Source organism: Mesocricetus auratus, unplaced genomic scaffold, assembly GCF_017639785.1.
Source record: "Mesocricetus auratus isolate SY011 unplaced genomic scaffold, BCM_Maur_2.0 Super-Scaffold_6723, whole genome shotgun sequence".
Classification (NCBI taxonomy): Eukaryota; Metazoa; Chordata; class Mammalia; order Rodentia; family Cricetidae; genus Mesocricetus; species Mesocricetus auratus.
In genome coordinates this window covers 14,381,617-14,400,107 of record NW_024429183.1, presented here as the reverse complement: position 1 = coordinate 14,400,107, position 18,491 = coordinate 14,381,617, and the positions used below count along the sequence as shown (strand labels likewise).

The following is an 18,491-nucleotide window of genomic DNA, read 5'->3' as shown; positions in this document are numbered from 1 at the left end:
TGTGGCACCTGTCTTCTTGGCCAGGTGTTCCTTACTTTTAAATTAAGTGGCACCAGACCTAGTTTTCATAACATCCCGTTTTTCTCATCTAAAGGAGCATGTAAAGTGGTTGGTGTCCACAGTCTCAGCTTATTAGTCAGAAACTATCAGTCAGAATCCACTCTTCCCATACCACCGTATCCTAAGCCTGAACCTGTAAACTGGTCCCCTACTGAGCCATCTTCTTCTGGACTTCCCTCCCAGGGCCAAGACTAGGATTCCCAAGCAGGTGGAAGCCTGCAAACAGTATACGCCTCTTTAAAGAAGACAACCCCCCTGGGAAAGCTAAACCAAGCCCCTGCTCCCCTCCCTCCATTAGTAGGCCATCAAGGCCTCACCCTGCCTACCAGCCTCAGAAACAGCTGGTATCCACAGAGCTTGCCTGTCCTGTGCTGGATGCCCTGAGCCATTCTCAAGTCTCAACCCCTCCTCCAGGAATCTCTGCCTAAAGGCTAAGAAGCTGGCCCAGTAGGGAAGTGCTCACCATGTGAGAATGAAGACATGGGTTCAGATCCCCAGCACCCATGAAAAAATAAGGAAAATGGGCAACATCTCTGGTCTCCTCATACATGCCCATGTGCATGCACACTCACATATATATGCACATAAGCACATGAACATGTTGCACACATACTTGTGACCCCAGGAAACCCATATCAACAGAATAAACAGAGCAGAGTTAGGGTTCTAGAAAGATCTATCCAAGGACAGAAAGGACAAGGCATTTGCTTCTCCTGTCCCTACTGTAGGGATATGAACAGTGAAAGAGAAAGGAAATTAAAAATGCAATCACATTTTACAAATAATATATTTATTTCCAAATTCCCGGTGATAGTCAAATTACAAGTGCCTCTGCCTCTATCTTGCGACTTTACACAAGGATTAAAAAAGATTCAGTCACAGCAAGTTGCTCACATGCCAAGCGTCCTGGGGACAGGCTATGCGGATGTGATGGCCCAGCCACCTCCTGCTGCTCAAGCAGCTGTTTACTCATTGTGCAGTCTCTTCTGGCAAGCCCTGCATCAGGAGTGCCTCCTCCCCAGGCAGAGGCTGACGCAGCAGGAACTGCCCCAGACTAGGTGAACACACAGATGAAAGCTTGTGTCCGCATCCTTAGGGCGCTTTGGCTGCAGAGCTTAGAGCTCAGTACCTGGCTGCCGTCCTCTCCTGAGACCGCCTCAGCTCACAGTCCAAAGCGGGCTGGTGTGCGGCGAGGTGTCATGGGCTCCCCCTGCTCTTTCCGACCTGGAGTGTAGATCTTTGTGGACCTGGTCACACAGAAAAAGGAGGTAAGAACAATGCTTCTCCCTGAGCAGGGACCCAACAGGACCAAAGGCCTGGAGGTCTTGCTCTTTCTGACCCAATGCACAGCAGCTTCAAGGCTGAAAGACCTCATCCATAGTCCTTGCTCCCCTATCTCCCACAAGGAGACTAGTGAAGTCACTCCACCCTGACATCTGTTAAGGAACATTTACAATGGATTTTTAGACACCTCTTTTCGTGGTCGCTAGATAAGAAGGTCACCAAATGTGTTTGTCCTTGTCCCTAGTGCCTGGAGGAATTAGCCAAGTGACCAAGGCATCTCTGCTACTTACAAAGGGCCCTCAGAACACTCCTGACAGTTCATGTTCACCTGGAGTAAGATGGAGCTGGCTGGCCTGGTCAAAAAGACCAGTCATGTGCTGAGGGCTGAGGCTCTGAGCCATGTGCTACCAGACTAAGCCCCAGAGTAGGGGATGGGGAAGAGGACCAGAGGCTGAGTTCAACCAATGATTTGATAACTCAACCATACACGCCAATGTCATAGAACTCAGTTAAAAACCACGAGCACCAAAGCTCACTGGAGTGTGCCTGACTGTCAACACCTGTGAGTACAGACTGTCACAAATCAACGGGCCATGGTAACAGCCCCAAGGACAAATGAGTCTTCACATTTAGGATCCGCTCACCCCTCCTTCCACACATCTCTCCCTTTGTTTTCAGTAATAAATCTATTAACTGAACTCTCTCCTGAGTCCCTGAATCACTCCAGAAAGCAGAGCAAGTCCATGGGAACCCCATGCCTAAGAGGAAACTCGCTGGTGCTGGGTGGAGTGAGGACAGACCACAGTGCCCAGCTGTCACGTTCACCTAACTCCAGTCATTATACCTGCACAGGTACAGGAGCCCAAGGCTCCCTTCTACTATTTTTTCCCAGTCCGCTTGCCTGGCAATAAAGCTGTAAGATCCACCCCCACGACTCCAGCCCACTTCAGGTCCTGACTCTACAGGATGATGACCAAGAACTGCAGTGGACATCTGTGCCCGCCAAGTTGTCCAAACAACCACCTCCACATGTGACCACCCAGCACAAAGCCACCTCTGTACCAATGTCCCTTTAAACTGACTTCTCTTAAAGCCCGACCTCACCTGCCTGGCCCTGGGTGCTTCCCCAAGGCCAAGCCTCACCTGACACTGCCCAGCGGGCTGCGCTTCTCCTGCTCCTGCCGCCGGGCACGCAGCTGCTCCTCGGCCAGGGCCATCTCCTCCTCCATGGCAGAGGCTTCCTCTTTAGCCCGACGACGATTCTCCTAGAAAAAGGCAGAGGGTACCAGCTGCAGAGGCTGCATCTGTGCTTGGGGACAGCTCCAAGAACCCAGGCCTGTGATTCTCTATGTCCCAGTACCAAGGGCACCTTTCCTTCTACAGCTCAGGACTGTCTGAAAATATTCAAGATAGACACTGGATAATTCAGTCTTAGCCAGTCACCCTTCAGCACTCCACACTAGCCAGTAAGTACTGACATTCTTCTTGTGTGTGCATGCTTACGCGTGCATGCGTGCGAGTACACATATGTGGATGGATGAGCCCATGCACAAGCCAGAGGGAGGATGGCAGTTGATGGTTGTTCTCCACATTGTTCCCTTGAAGCAGAGTCTCTTACTGAGCCTGAAGTCCACCAAGGCTTACCTTCAGCTAAGCTGGCTGTTAGGCCTCCAGGGCCCACCTGACTCTGAACCTCAACAATGGGGTTACAGACATGCATGGCTATTCCCAGCTTTTTTATATGGGTGCTGGGGATTTGAACTTCAGTTCTCATGCTTACACAGCAAGCACTCTTACCCAGTGAGTCTTCTCCTCAACCCCAAGAATTGCCAAGGCAACCTCAAATCAAGGTTTCACTTTCCTCTGGCAGTACTGAGGATTGGATGCATGCTAGTGGTTTGCTACTCAACTACCACAACCCAGTACACACGCTCTTCCAATCGAGCTAACAACCATGCCAGGAGGTACACGGAAACATGAGGACGCTGCCATGAGCAAGAAAGGAACTGTTTGTCTCGGTGTGAAGGTACTTATGTGAAAAGTGGGAATACAAAAGCAGAGCTGCATTTTGCACCCCTAAATAACAGATTAAGTGTTCTTCAATAGTAGACACCACATCCTTGACATGGAGTCATGAGTGGAGGAAATGAGCAGTCTACACAATCCAGATCACAAATGTACCTGAGCAGCAAGAAACTGTATCGTCCTCACAGCTGAAATAAACCTACCAGGCCTTAGCTACCAAAAAATACATGACAGAGACACAAGTTAGCCACCACTGAAGGAAGTAATCAGCCAAATGCACAGTGTGGAATATTCTATGGGACAGATGACAATTGCTCCAATAAATCGATGTCAAAAAGAAAGCAAGCAAATCCTGTACCAGAACAAAGGTATTAACGTACAAAACCACCGGACAATGTTCTATCCTAATTCAAGTGCATCAATCATGAGATGTTAGCTCCGAGACAGACGGAAAACTCTGGATAAGACCTGGAGACTTAGGTGACACAAAAGATTATCTATTAGGACCGACACTGGCATAAAGGAGATGTTGCTGGAATAAGTCCTACTCATCCTCAAATACTTAAGAATAAAAACAACAGTCTCTGGAGGCACACTGCAAAATGTTCTAGGAGGAGAAGGAACAAGAAGGGGGTGAACCAAAAAAAAAAATCAGCAAAATAAGACATGTCAATTACAGAGGATAAGAGATTTAGATTACAGCGGCTTCTTCGTAGTATTTTGTCTAGTTTTATGAGCATCTGAAGTTTTTGATTAAGTTTAAAAAGTAAAAAGCGCCAGCCAACCAACCAGCTGGAGGAGTGCAGAAAACCAGACAGGCAGGTTGGCTGGGTCAGTTTTTACATTTGGGGAGAGAAGTGAGAGGTCGCATGATGACAAGCCTGTTATAGCAGATGGAAGGAAAAGCTTTCCCCGAAGCTTAGGGTTCTTACCTGTCGGGATTTGCCGGCCTGTTTCACACTGTAGAACATGGGACCCAGCTCCGCCAGCCACTCTCCGTCCACAGCAGTCACACACTGCATGTACTCCTGTGGGCAGAAAAGCAACAACGAGAGGTCACGGGAGCCATGAGAAGGGTCCTACTGCTAGTCCTGTAAGGCTGCAAAATGCAAGGGACACCGGAATTGTCATCCCATCTCCATCTCCAAGCCCTATGCTTGAGAAAGCAGCCCTCAGCATCCAATAGGAAAGCCCGGGCATGCAGAAAGCCCCTCTGGTGACATTAGCAGGGACTGCTCTTGCCAGCAGCCAGCGGGGGATAATCCTCTGGTGCAGCTGAGGTCACCACACTCTTCGAGTTACCCTGATTAATACTCCACAAGAACCCCACGCTGAAAAGCAGCCTGAAAGGCCCTACAGAAAAGAAACCAGGGCCTCAAGTCTCTAGAGCTGTACACACGGCAGTAGAGGGCTGCAAAGACCTAGCTCCAGCCAGTGGCCCTAATATCAAAACTCACCTTGGTGGTCATGACCAGCTCGTGATACACAATGTAGTCGGGGGTGTAGCCCATTCCAAAGAGGGAGCTGGTGGGGTGTAAATGGCAGGGCATCCCCGTGCGGATGTTCACATATTCCCCAATCCCCTGAAAGAGAAAGCAGGTGGCCACGTCACCAACAGTCTTAACACAAGCTGCCACCTGCATGAGGAAGGACTTCGCCTTCACACAGGTGTCAGGAAAAGGGCTCTGTGGCTCCTTGGCTCACCTTGAGCTTGGCTGCCTGGTGGAAATAGGCCGCACAGATACACTTTCTGACAATGTCCCAGTCAGTGCCACACGAGGCCAGGCTCATCCGCTGTTGCACCATGATATCCTTGAGCTGGGCCCGCACCTCCCGAACCTAGAGCAGGACACAAGCAAGACAGGGTGGAGCCCGCCGCTCCACCACACCGCCCCTTCCTCCAGACTGTGCCCCTGGGTCGCCACCCCACCTTCCGCATGGCCTTGGCATGGATGAAATGATCATTGCACCAGATGGTAGAGTAATTATTGTTCTTCCACTGCAGGTAGACATTAAGGTAGGTCAGATGGTCGCTTTCAGGGACAGCAAACTTCTCTCGGATTTGATCGCTCTCCTCCTCTCTGCCCTAGAAAAGAAACAGGACTTTTAAATACAGGCATGGGGAAGCCAGACCCATAGGGCATATCCTGAGGATTCTCACACTAGACCTGCCCACACAACAATACCCCTAAAAATAAATGTAACAAATAATAAAATAAACTAAGATATTGGGTCTCAGGCAGAACCATACTACAAGATCAAAGATGGTCTTGCCAATTTCCTGAAGACTGAGAACCACTGACCAGCCCTCCCACCTCCTCCTCCAGTTCCCCTGAGAAGACAGCAAGGGCAGAATCTCCACGCCCATAACACAGAGGGCAGACCCACTTCCCTGCCAATGATCCCTCCAGCCCTCTGGGGACAGAGAAGCCTTCCTACCTTGGGCCTGTAGAAGATGGCAGGAACTGAAAGCATGGAGACGATGAGCAGGATCTCGGAGCTGCAGCCCATGTCACAAGACACAATGAGCATCTTGGAGAGAGCCGGGTCCAGCGGGAACTCCACCATCAGCCGCCCCGTGGAAGTGAGACCACCTAAGAGTGGAAAGCGAAGCCAGAAACTCAGGGTACAGCGGATAGAAGAGGGTAAATGTGCCAGTCCCTCAGGCCCCGGAGCTCCTGGTCACTCACACACCTGTGTTATCCAGGGCTCCGAGGATCCAGAGCTGGTACATGGAGTTGAGCATGTTGTCCTCGGGGGGTGGGTCCATGAAGTGGAACTGCAGGAGGTCCTGCACCCCCAGGGACTTGAGCAGCAGCACTACGTTGGCAAGGTTGGTCCTCTGGATCTCGGGCACGGTGGTGGTCAGGAGCTCATTCTTGTAAGCGCTCTGTGTGTAGAGTCTGCCAGGGAGAAGCCAATGACTGGGCTGCACCTGCCCTGTGCAGCCTGCCAGCCTCACACACGGACTAGCTACACTTAGGAAGAAACTATTAAAGAGTCTCATCCCAACAGCCAACGAAGCCTACAAGCAGGGACCTGCCCCATCCACTTCTCAATCCCTCGCTTCTATCTGCTCAACCCTTGTCTCCTAACCTTGGCTCTTCTGCTGGAGCCCCCTATATCCTGTGGGAGCCAAAGGGCCTCAGACAGAATTACAGCAAGGTTTTGCTGCTGTCTTAACATCTGTATGTATTTGCTGATTTTCTAATGAATGCACTACTCTTTTTTTGGTCATAAAAACAGAGGAGGGAAAGTAATCAGGCAAGTGAAAAAGCATCACCACTTACTTAGACCCACCCTCTGGAGGAAGGTCTGCAGTCCTCGATGCTCTTCACTGCAGGTCCCTTCCTATCGATAGCATTACCTCAGAGCACAGAACTCCCTGGAAAGTCTCCTTCCACTCATCAGCACCACCAAGTGGCAGCCCTCAGCAGCACCCAGCCTCAGCTCCAAGGAGGGCCAACACCACAGAAGGTCCCACCTGGGTTCTGGTCCATAGTCCCAGCATTGCCCTAAGGAGTAGGCTAGCACAGGGCTCCTACCTGAAACACTGACCTGGGCCCGTCCTGCCAGCTCTCCCTGACCTCTGGTTGGCATTGGCCTGGCTAATGGGGTAAATCTGCAGAGCATCCATGCCAATCCTGGGGTTGAAGACCTAGTAGGGGACACAAAAGAACTGATTAAGGACAGAGTGAGGGGAAAGAAAAGTGGCTCTGAGACAATGGAAAACCCAGCTACTACTCATTATAGAGAAGTGTCTCAGCAACTCAGGTGGCCATCGTTTGAGAGCCAGGAGACTCAGGAAAGTCTCGGGGTTTCTCCATCAATGCCAGCTCTGTGAGTCTCTCGTGTGTACCTGACAGAGCAGACCAGGGTCTGACTTAGCGCCTCTGAGCTGAACTGGCTCTAGGTGAGGACCCAGAACCCTGCTCCTGCATCATCCCTTACCTTTAACTTGCAGTAGCCAGAGTCGATAACAAACATGATGCCATCCACGGTCAGAGACGTCTCAGCAATGTTGGTAGCAACGATACACTTCCGGACACCATCTGGAGCCTAGGGCCGGTCACGACATGCAGGAGGAAAAATAAGTCTTTGGGAGAGAAAGACTGAACAGGCAAGAAATGCCCATTTCCCACCTGCTCTGGCAGGAAAGGACCATCCCTCCTCCTGCCCTCCTTCGTGGGGCACCAGGGGACCCCCAGAACCAAAGTTCCCCCATCACACCTTCTGGAAGATTTTGGCCTGGAGGTCAGAAGGCAGCTGGGAGTAGATGGGCAGCACAGCCAAGGCAGGCGCATTCTCCAGCTCTTCCAGGTGTTCCACAATCTGGTCAGAGGTCACCTAAGGCACAGGAAGAGGTCATGAGAACCTGGAGGCCAAAACTTAATGCATACGCTTCACCCATCTACCCCAGCGGTGAGCAAAGCACGCACCTCAATGTCCTCTTGACCAGGCATGAAGATAAGGATGTCCCCAGGGGCCCCAGACAGGTGTACCTGCAAGGACTGTTTCACAGCAGCCTCCACGTAGTCTTCCTGTGGGGTCTGCAACACCAGCAGAGGGCAGTGAGAAGGGTACGATAGAGTCACGGGTCAGCTTCCCCAGAGGACACAGCTTTGTCACCTGTCTGGACTGCAGCACTGGACTCAGGGATGCCAACCTCAGGAAGAGCCCGGCTGCTGTGGCCCTTACAATTACAGCTGTACTTCCCCAGGCTCCTTACTTCAGAAGCGAGGCCATAAAACCTTCCTCAGAGCTCAGGTCTACATCCATCTGAGCTCTGGAGCTGCACCATTCGCCCCATGGCACTGACGACATCTTCCCCAACTCTGCACCCCACTTCTCTAGCTGCGTAGTTAGTCATCAGAGCACGGAGTCGGGCAGAGGCCTCAGTACCTTGCTGAAGAGGATGTCGACAGGGAAGGTACGCCCAGGGATGTGGAAGATGGGTACATTCCCAAAAAAGGCAGCAAATTTTTCTGCATCCATAGTAGCTGATGTGACAATGAGCTTCAGGTCTGAGCGCCGAGCCACAACCTAAGAGAAGGAGTCAGCAGAGGCTCCTGTGGGTTTAGGACCTCCAGTCTCAGCTCCTTACCACAAAGAAAGCAGAAGCCACGGCTGGCAGAGCTGGCATTAGGTTTACCAACCCTAAAGACGGAGTAATGGAGCTACAGCATGAACCACAGGTCACTCAGCTGAGGAAGAAAAGGGCTGACCAGGTGACCTGGGAGCTTCAGAGGACCTCAGCCAGAGCACCTCAGCCACAGAAGGAACAGACCCCGCAGCCCTTACCTCCCGGAGCAGCCCAAAGAGCACGTCGGTGTTGAGGGACCGTTCATGGGCCTCATCCATGATGATGGCACTGTAGTGATCCAGGTCAGCCTCCCGGAGGGACTCACGGAGCAGGATCCCATCAGTCATGTATTTGATTAAGGTGTTTTCAGAAGTGCAATCTTCAAAGCGAATGGCATAACCCACCTGGGGAGATCAGAGACGTAGCTCAGAAAGTGACCATTACTCATTATTAGCCGCCGCTGATTGGGTCCAGCTTAAGCAGACCACAGCCTCCAGCACAAACGGCAGAAGCTGTCAGGAAAAAGCTACATGGCTCAGATCTCACGCCCACTCACCTCTTCACCAAGGTTTCCCCCCATCTCTTCACTGACTCTCTTGGCCACTGACATGGCAGCCACACGCCGGGGCTGGGTGCACCCAATCATCCCATAGTCTGTGTAGCCATCTTCATGCAAGTACTGGGTCAGCTGAGTGGTCTTGCCGCTCCCTGTCTCCCCAACCACGATCACAATGCTGTTGTCTCTACAAGGAAAACCAAGCAATGCACTGAGCAGCCCGAATGGAAAAGCAATCCTAGAAAATGTCCCAAGAAGCCTTGCTGCCTCTGGCGAAGCCTAGCTCTCCAAGAAGCAGCTTGACTAGAGAAGCATGCAAAACCAGCCTCCTAAGAAGCCACCACACGAAATGTCTGGGACTCAGCCAACTTAACCCTGAAGCACCAAAGGAAGGAATGTCGTCTTACTCCATGTAGCATGGCCTAAGCCAACCCACTAGGGAAAAAACCCTCCCCATTGGGTGGGCCACCCTGAAACACAGGGACATTACCTGATGATGGTGAGAAGCTCCTGCTGTACTGCAAAGATGGGCAGGTACTGCCTCTGCTCCAGGATCGACTTCTTCTTTGCAAACTCACTGCTGGCCTCACTTTTCTCCTTCATGTGATCCGCAAACTTCTGCTCTGTCCTGGGAAACACAACAGCATGTATGACCTCCCAACACTGTCCCTCAGGATTAAGTTGGCTGCCCTCCTTCTTGCTCCCAGGAATGTGAACCACTGACAGGAAGCAATCAACCTCCTAGACACCAAAGCAGCCTGGCCATCCAAGACTGCATCTCAGTGGGCCTCCGGTGCTAGCAGACCACGGCACAAGACTCCATCATCCATCCATCATGCACAGTCCAGAGCCCTGAGCAAACAGCTGACAGGGATCGGAGGGCAGACTCTCAAGTGGGCAGACTGTCTGTCCTAAACAAAAGGTGGCCAGAAGAGGAGCTGAAATCAACCAGCAGGCCACTGATTTAGACAGAAGATGGGCAATTTCAGTACCACACTTTACGCAGTCACAGAGGTTTTGCAAGTGCTGGCTATACAGAACATAAATCAGAATTCCTCCCTCCCCTTGATAGGGCTGCACAGTGTAAAGGTCTCATTTTCAAAGAACTGTGAGAACAGCTCACTTATGTTTGCCTTGTTTCTGTGTACGCAATCAGTGTCTGATACACGGTCATGTCCCAAGACCCTTCTACCCACCTTCCCCGAGAGTCCTTTCCTCCCCCAGGTCTGCCCAAGCTCCTTCTAGTTTCTATTTCTAACTTCACTCAGTCCCCCTGATCACCTGACAACTGAAACATAAGGGACCAAATGACCTAGAGACCAGCAATACCAACTTCTCATTTGGGACACTTCACACAGAGGTACAAAGAACTACTAGGTCAAGATGTCCCCATGGGACATGGCATTATTCAAAGGATGAGAAGTGGAAGGGACACTTGAGTCTAGTGCCTACCCAATGCAGGGACTCCACGAGGTAGTCACTCAACAGCTGCATAAAACCTCTATGAACACAGACGTTACTACCAAAACAGAGAATCCCTTGTATCTAAAAAGCCCAGCGAAAACCAGTCAGTTCCTCCTTACTGTAATGTACTGAAATTCAACCAAGGAAAGGAATCCTGTCTTCCCTCGTGGAAGACCTCAAAGAGCAGGGGCTCCCCACAGGACTGTCTGGGGCTAAACTGAATCACCATTTCCTAGCTGGGTGCCCTCAAGCAAATTCCTTAACCTCCCTGAGTCTCAGTCTACACAACCATCACTGCAGCAACAAGGGTGTCAATGGGAAGAACCCCCAGGGAATCCACAGTCAGTAGACAAGAGACTTGAAGGAAGGGACCAGAAGACTTGCCAAGACTACCCACCTGTAGTCCACTTTCCCATCCTCTGTCACGGATTTATCTGGCTCTTCCTCTTTTTTGACACCCATTATGTCTCCTAATTTGGTCCCTGCCAGTTCCCAGTGTTTGTGCTGAGCCTGAAGAAGACAACAAGAGTCAAATTCATTCATCTGCTGACGAGACTGTAGGCAGTGGAAGGAAGCAGTTATGGTGGAGAGCGGCTCCATCTGGCAGACAGTAAATCCCCACAAGGCAACACACCTCAAGCCTCCAGCACCCGGCAACACACCTCAAGCCTCCAGCACCCGGCACCACACCTCAAGCCTCCAGCACCCGGCACCAGGCCCTGTGGCTGCCCTAACTTAGGACTGAGTAGAACACAGTACTCCTTGGGCGGCTTCTTGATGCGTGCAAGTACATGCTCTGACTGCCAGTGTGAGTCTGCATGCCCTCTTGAGATTTTAACAGGAGTAAGAAAAGAAATATGTGGGCCTCAGCCCGGGTGGCAAGACACCAACCTTTCTCCGCTCCTTTTGTTCCCTGTGCTTGCGAACTGTCTGGCTGCCTTTCCGAGCAATAATAGCCAGGTCTGAGGTAGCATCCTTCACTGGGATTACAGGCTCTGGCTGCAGGAAGTAGGGAAGGAAAAAAAATTCTCACTGGTCACTGAAGTCAACCAGAGGGCCTGCTGTCCATGGGCACCAGTAAAAGAGTCCTTACCCCTCGAATGGACACCCGGCTGTACCAATCCTCCCTCCCTCCTCCTCTCTAACGGCCAAGTCTCTAGCTCAGAGGTCTCACCTGCTTGGTGAAGACGATGCGTCCATCCAGAAAAGGAGGCACCAGGTTGTGCACCATCAGATGCACCTTAGCGGCATTGTCCTCCTCGAAGTCCTCGTCCACCTCCAGCCGATGGACCACCCCACTGGTGAGCATTCGGTTAGTCTCCCAGCGCTCGTTATCCTGTGGGGACACCAGGAGAGCCACATTCAGCCTGTGACTAAGAGGGGATCTTGAAAGGTTGACAGGCCAGTTCACACGTGACAGAATCTTAGTGGGACTCTATATCCTGCAGCCTCTTAGTCAGAAGTTACTACTAAAGCAGAGGCACTTGCTATACTTTGTTCCAAGAAGCAGCTGGGCATCAGCCCTGAGAGACACAAAAATACACCCAGAGGCAGTCATCGCCTTACTATTCTCCCCACAGGCCCCTCACAGAGTACTGCAGAAGGGAGAAGCAAGAGCCAGGTGTTCTGAGCTACCCAAAGCTTCCCACTCTCCCTCCTGTTCCGCAGAGGCATATCTGACCTGGCCCTGTCTGCAAACAGCCAGCTGTGTTACGTCATCACTTGGCAATGAAGTCTCCTCCCATGCATCCCCCCTCTGCTCTAAGCCGGCGGCAGCCTCACCTCATTGATCTGTCTGCGCTGGGCTGAAATGCGCTTCTGCTTCTGTTTGTGCAGGTGCTGCTCCCGCCGCCTCACATAGTCCTCAGACGAGTAAGCCAGGGGGTTGTGGAACTCATCGTAGCCCTCATCCATCATGTACCAGTCCCGGTCCGCTTGCTGCAGGGGATGAGACAAAGCATGAGAACGGGGACAGGCCACATGCATGCGGGAGATGCGGCCACACGGAGCACAGCAGTCTGTGACAAGACGTCCAAGAGCACAAGAGCAGCCTGCGACCAGCACAAGAGCCCCGGGCAGGGCCAGGAGGAGACCGGACAGCTCTGACTTCACGGGGCAGGCTGCGGTGCCAGTACGTCTCACATTTAGCACACAGGCACTCACTGCAGGAGACACGCCTGACTAGCCACATCAGTACGAAAGCATCACTGTGCAGCCTGTCTCTCCAAAGGTCCAGGGCTCTGGACAGACCAGCATTAACCTCAGTCCTGCTGGGGGCCCCTCCAAACCCTTGGTTCACCCACACCTGTAGGGATAACCACCACCTCCTGCCCAGCCCCGCCCTTTACCCTCTGGTCATCCTCCCACTGCTGCCGCTCCTCTTCCGTGTCAAATGAGATCCCTTCTTCACCATCCTCTCGTCTTCCTAAAGGAAAGCAGAAGTCAGGTCAGTCCACACAACTCCAGCTGACCCCGGGGACCAGAAGAACTGCAAAACTGCAGCTTCTTGAGTACGTACGGCCTCCACTCAGCAGCCCCCACCTCAGCCCCAACCCCATCGCCTCCAAACCAACCAGTGCTTCTGCTCTTGCTCCTGGCCTTACCTCTGCCCCTGGACAGGCGTGGGGTTGACCCCAGGTGTCTTCTGTCATCAGCCCACTCATTGTACTTATAGGAGGGGGTTGGCAGAGGGGTGTCATCTGAGTACTTGCTCCTCACAGTCCTTGGAAACATCAAGATCAGCCGTCACTAGGCTTCACTGTGTCCTCCCCGCCGTCAGCAACTCTCCCTGCCCCTTCCCTCTTAGCACCTACCCAAGACCCTGGCTGCCCCACCACCCATCACCTGTCTCGATCTCGAGTGGATGGCCGATGGCTCCGCTCAGAGTCCCGATAGGAAGGTGTTGGGGAGGGTGACTCCCACTGCGAGCGCCTTGAAGAGCCATAGCCACTGTCCTCCTCCTCCCAGGTGGACCTTGAAGGGGTGGCTGCATCTGGGGCCACACGGACATCCACAGTAAACATCCAATGTCAATGAGACAAGACTTCAGACAGTGTATCTCTATGTAGGTGACACTAGCCTCAAACTTACAATCCTCCTGCCTCAGCTTCCAAAGTGCTGGGATTACAGGCATAAGCCACCCCACCTAGTTTCCTAACTTATTTCTTAATTGCATTTATTTATTTAGCTGTGTGTATTTGTGTATGTGCATGTACCACAGCACAATGACAATTCTCAGGAGTTGGCTTCCTACCATGTGGGTCCTGGTAATAAACTCAGATCATGAAGTTTCACCCGGCCTGACAGCTGCCACTTGCTTAGTGCCCTGTTTCATTACCTTGTGTTTATTTGCTGTAGATAAGACAGTGGTGAGAATTGTGTTGTTGTCTTGTTTTTCAAGACAGGGCTTCTCTGTGTAGCTTTGTAGGCCAGGCTAGCCTCAAATCCACAGAGATCCACCTGTCTCTGCCTCCCAAGTGCTGGGATTAAGGTGGCAGGGATGAAATTTTTTTTCTTTTTTTTTTTTTAGTGATGAGAATGTTTATAGAGACTGAATTTAACAGTTCAGCTTTCACAGTTTAAAACAATGCTGCAGGAATCAATTCCTCTCTGCGAACCTCTTCATCTTAAAAACAAATAGTTCTTTTCCAATAAATCCTTCTTGACCCACCACATCTCTAGTTTCCTGACATCTGAAACGCCTGCTTTGCAGCAAACAGCCTATCCCCTTGGGAAGCACATCCACCCAAGTGAGGGGCACGACCACACCCATCTTGCTCAGGCCCCCTAACTCCAGAGGGTCACACTATAGTCAGAACCTCCAACTCACCGCCTGACCACTCAGCTCACTCTGCCACCACAGAGGACGCTCAGGTACCTTTTGGCCGATGCCGAGGACTGTCTGGCTCATTTCTTCTGCTGCTGCGCTCTGAGCCTCCGTCTCGCTCTGACCTGCTGCTGTGCCTACTTCTGTCCCGCTCATCTGCCGAGAGTCACAAATGGGGCTCAAAACTGTATACCCCAAGCTAACACACACCCATGGGCAGAAAGCACACACCTCCCCAAGCACAGATGCACCCCACCACACACTCCCATCATCCAAGGACTCACATCCTCTCATTGAATAGAAAGGGCCAAACACACAACAAGAATCAAAAGACAAGAATTTTGTGGTGTAGCAGACCTCAGCTACAGACAATAATGATCAAGGCTAGTGCTGAACTGTCCTTTCTCCATCACCAATGCTACACTAAACTCTGGTTTCTTAAATAGATTACCCATCATTTTCTTTATCCCCAGTTTCCACAATAAAACAAGAACCACATACTCAAGCAAAGCAAGCAGTTGCATTACCAGCAATTAATGAGCATTATTGTAAAAGTTCTTGCACCAGGGAAAGAATGGCTTGCTGGTTCAAATGCTGATGGGCAGCAGAACTGGTGACAGGTAGTTTACCTCTATCTCTCTTGCGGTCATAGTCTCGATCCCGGGACTTCTCCCTCTTCCGATCCTTTTCTTCTTTGGATGAGGCATAGACACCATGCTCCCTCCGATCCCGCTCTCTCTGCCGACTGCGTTCCCAAAACTCCTCACTCACACCCCCGGGGTGGGACGGAGTCTCTACCCGAGCAGATCGGTAATGCCTGAAACAGGGAGATCAGCTGGGACAGGGCTTCCATGGAAGAAAGCATTTTCCTCTACCTCTGGGTATGCCAACAAGCAACGTCCTCTCCGCTGCATCTCCCTGGTGCTGAAGGCCTATACATGGCAAGAACCCAGGCGTTTAAACTTCATCACCAATTCTTAGATGCCTTTGAATTTTCCCCACAAATCTTTACCAATTCCTACCCACCGCCAGTATTACAGAAACACAATAAAATCCTAAAGCTCTTAGGTGTCCAACAGGAACTGAGATGAACCTGGGCTACTATTTTCTGACACCAATGTTTACCTCTTTGCTTACCTGTCTTTGCGGCCACTCCGGCCTGCCTGCTCATCGCCCTCCTCCTCGGCATCTTTCTGGTCATCCTTACTCTCCTCCCAGTCTTTGTAAGAAGAGACTCTGGACTTTTTCTTGTCCTCCCCATCATCTTTCTCTTCTCGTTCCCTCCGTTTCAGAGAAGCCAGTAAGTCCAGTCCGAGCAATGAAGGGCGAGGAGCAGGGGCTTTGAAGACATGCTGCTCGCTGGCTGCACTTTTGGTCTTGCAAATAAGACCACCAACCTGAGAGTCCAGATCGGTGCCTTCCAGCCGATGGATGGAGGCGTCCTCACAAGTGTCCTCCATCACAGGCTCTTATTCCTCTGGAAGGAACAGGAAGCATTAGATTTGAGCATAAGAAAATTCAATTCTACTGTACCCCAGAATAACCAGTATATTTAACTAGCTACTCCTACCTCTCTACATTGAGCCCAGGGTATCTCCTGTTATGGGGGGGGAGAGAGAGAGAGAGAGAGAGAGAGAGAGAGAGAGAGAGAGAGAGAGAGAGAGAGAGAGAGAGAGAGAGAGAGAGAGAGAGAGAGAGAGAATTCATGCAGGTACACAGGCACTGTGTGCACATGAGGTCAGAGGTCAATGTCAGGTGTTTTTCTCATTTGTTCCCTTACTCACTTTTTGAGACAGGGTCTCTCACTGAACTGAGAGTAAATTCAGCCAAGCTAGTGGGTCAGCAAGCTCCTGGGATCTGCCTGTGTCTGCCTCTTCCGCACACAAGTACCTCTACTCATGACTTTCCCATGGGTTCTGGGGATCTGAACTCGGGTCCTCATGCTTGTGAGAAAGCACTTTACCAACTGAGCCACCTCTCCAGCCCCCTTTGCTACTTCCAAAGACTTTCCCACCAAGTGTAAGTGACAATCTCAAAAAGCTTCCCAGGTCCCACCCCAACATATACGAAAGACACAGAGACACATATACACAGAGCAAGCCATAGGATCAAGAGGGTATCATCCAGACAATAAACTTCAGTAAAGGCTTCTTACTGGAATACAATGGCATCTACAAAGGGACTAGAGGGGGAACTAGATGTAAGTCAGAAACCTCAATTAAAATCCAGTTTCTGGCCCTACGTATGGTGATTCATACCTGTAATCTTAGCAGGTAAGAGGTTGAGGCTCCAGAGGAAGGCAAATTTGAAGCTAACCTGAGATACATAGTGAATTTCACACCAGCTAGACTGTTTAGTGAGATATTAATTCATACCCATGGCCCTCGCTCATATATTTTTCCCCTACCCATTATCTAATTTATTCTCCTGTAATTTCACCCTCTACAGGATATACTTTCTCCCACTTAAGAATCACCATCATCATCTTTACCATCCCCACTGGCTTACTGCCTCCAAACATCAACCAAACATGCTTGCCTTTTTCATGTGAGCTTCTTTAGTAACAGACATAAAAATATGTATGTATGTATCCAGGCTCTTGGCATTTTCTGCTTCTGTGAGAGTAAGCAGCGACCTTGGTTAGCTATTACTTCTCTATACAATCCACAGAACCACTCTGAGAATCTAACCACTGCACATGAACCATAGTTGTTCATTTGTGTGCATTTGCTATTATGCTCCTATATACTGACTAGTTTCCTTACTAATTTCTAATATCTTATATACATATATACATTCTTCTACCCACCCATCCCCAACCCCTTTGAACCACAGGTTCTAGAGAGTATAAGTGTAAGGGCATAATTTTACCATCCATATTCTATACACTTGGTGACTTTTGTTGTAATCAGTAGTGTTTTGTGCAAAAGAAGAAAAAAAAAAGCTCCCCATAGCAGGCAAAAAGGCAAAATCTCTTGAATAAGAATCTGCATTCACCAAACTTACTTATGAGAAACGCTAAGTTAAGGAAATGGCATTTCAGGAAAGTGTTTAAGAGACTGCAAGATCTCATGGGTTCCCAGCTGATAACACATTCATCTTTACCTAACACCATGAACCTATGCTGGACACACAGATAATTAGTCTCATTCCAATAAGTCGTTAAAGCATAGGATCTGTACCTCTGGAATCTAAACTTCTTTTGCCATGTTCTAAAGGACATGTATAGCACTACCAAGGAGTACTGCAACTCGGTGTGGATGAACAAACAAGAGTTTCATTTGGAAATTTCATCAGGTGGAACAAGAAAAGAAAGTTACATCTAAACACATATGAGGAAATCCAGACAGGAAGCCTGAGGTACGCAGACGCCAGTTACCTGAATGGTGACCTATGCCCTAAAATGCCATTTCTATACAAGCGAGGGGCTGTCTGTCTTATTGATTGCTATAACAAGTGAATAAATATCTTATTAAAAGGGAACAAAAACTCAAACATTTCTCTGGATAACAAGAAGTTATCCACAACACAGGACAAGGAAGGATTTAATAGTCCGCTCAAAATAGCAAGCAAGGAACTCCAGGGCCAGGTTATGGAGAAGGATCCGTAGCTAACGAGGCACAATGGATTTCTTGGGCAGCAATTGCATGTGTCCTTGTGTCAATTGTTCTCAACAATACCGATTTTAAAAAACAAAAGCTCCCTGCCCTTTGCGGTTAGCATTCTACTTATAGACTGACCACCAGATGCAATGGAGACACTTCGGGGAGACAGGAGGAAGGCACCGGGAGCCCTATCCAAGCTCTCCAGGAACCGGGTAACAGGTTAGGGGCCGTTCCCAAACACCAGGATGTGGCCATAGCAGGGACAAAGTCAAGACCGCTTAAGTGAGTAGAGAAAGTTGGGTCACAAGGACAGGAGGAACTCTGAAACCAGGGCCCAAAACCTAAGCCGCGAACCGACCCCGGCCGCCTGGAGCCGCCATGGCGGGCGAAGGACGGATCTGGGGAGAGGAAGAGATGCTCACCTCACCAGGCACGACTCTCGGGACCGTCTGCCACTGATTTGGGGACGCCAGCGCGAACACTGCTCAGCCTGACGGTCTCAAAGAGGTAAATTTCGCTGTTTGAAAGCGGCCATCATTGTCCCACAATGCCCTGCGCGGGATGCTCTATCCGTCAAAAAATACCATC

General features: G+C 50.5%; 1 protein-coding gene across 1 annotated transcript; it reads right to left on the bottom strand.

Annotated features, from left to right (window-relative positions):
* Nucleotides 1-833: 833 nt before the first annotated feature.
* Nucleotides 834-18,480, bottom strand: Dhx38 (DEAH-box helicase 38). Its single transcript, XM_040737137.1, has 27 exons — nt 18,326-18,480; nt 15,436-15,775; nt 14,928-15,115; nt 14,350-14,454; nt 13,317-13,464; nt 13,076-13,194; nt 12,821-12,897; nt 12,255-12,410; nt 11,647-11,808; nt 11,364-11,471; nt 10,870-10,982; nt 9,499-9,636; nt 9,009-9,195; nt 8,671-8,856; nt 8,272-8,412; nt 7,809-7,919; nt 7,600-7,716; nt 7,321-7,428; nt 6,915-7,027; nt 6,064-6,272; nt 5,809-5,963; nt 5,300-5,455; nt 5,074-5,208; nt 4,827-4,952; nt 4,302-4,397; nt 2,488-2,609; nt 834-1,307 (listed from the first exon to the last, which is right to left on the bottom strand). Exons 2-27 carry the CDS (start codon nt 15,756-15,758, stop codon nt 1,223-1,225), a joined length of 3,684 nt encoding a protein of 1,227 aa, XP_040593071.1. The 5' UTR covers nt 15,759-15,775; nt 18,326-18,480; the 3' UTR covers nt 834-1,222.
* Nucleotides 18,481-18,491: the final 11 nt, after the last annotated feature.

Excerpts from the sequence above, each read along its gene's own strand:
- Dhx38 (XM_040737137.1), bottom strand. The coding sequence starts at position 15,758 with ATGGAGGACACTTGTGAGGACGCCTCCATCCATCGGCTGGAAGGCACC. Across the intron at positions 15,116-15,435 it reads CGGAGTGGCCGCAAAGACAG|GCATTACCGATCTGCTCGGG; the intron begins GTAAGCAAAGAG and ends TCCCTGTTTCAG. Across the intron at positions 14,455-14,927 it reads TGACCGCAAGAGAGATAGAG|ATGAGCGGGACAGAAGTAGG; the intron begins GTAAACTACCTG and ends GACTCTCGGCAG.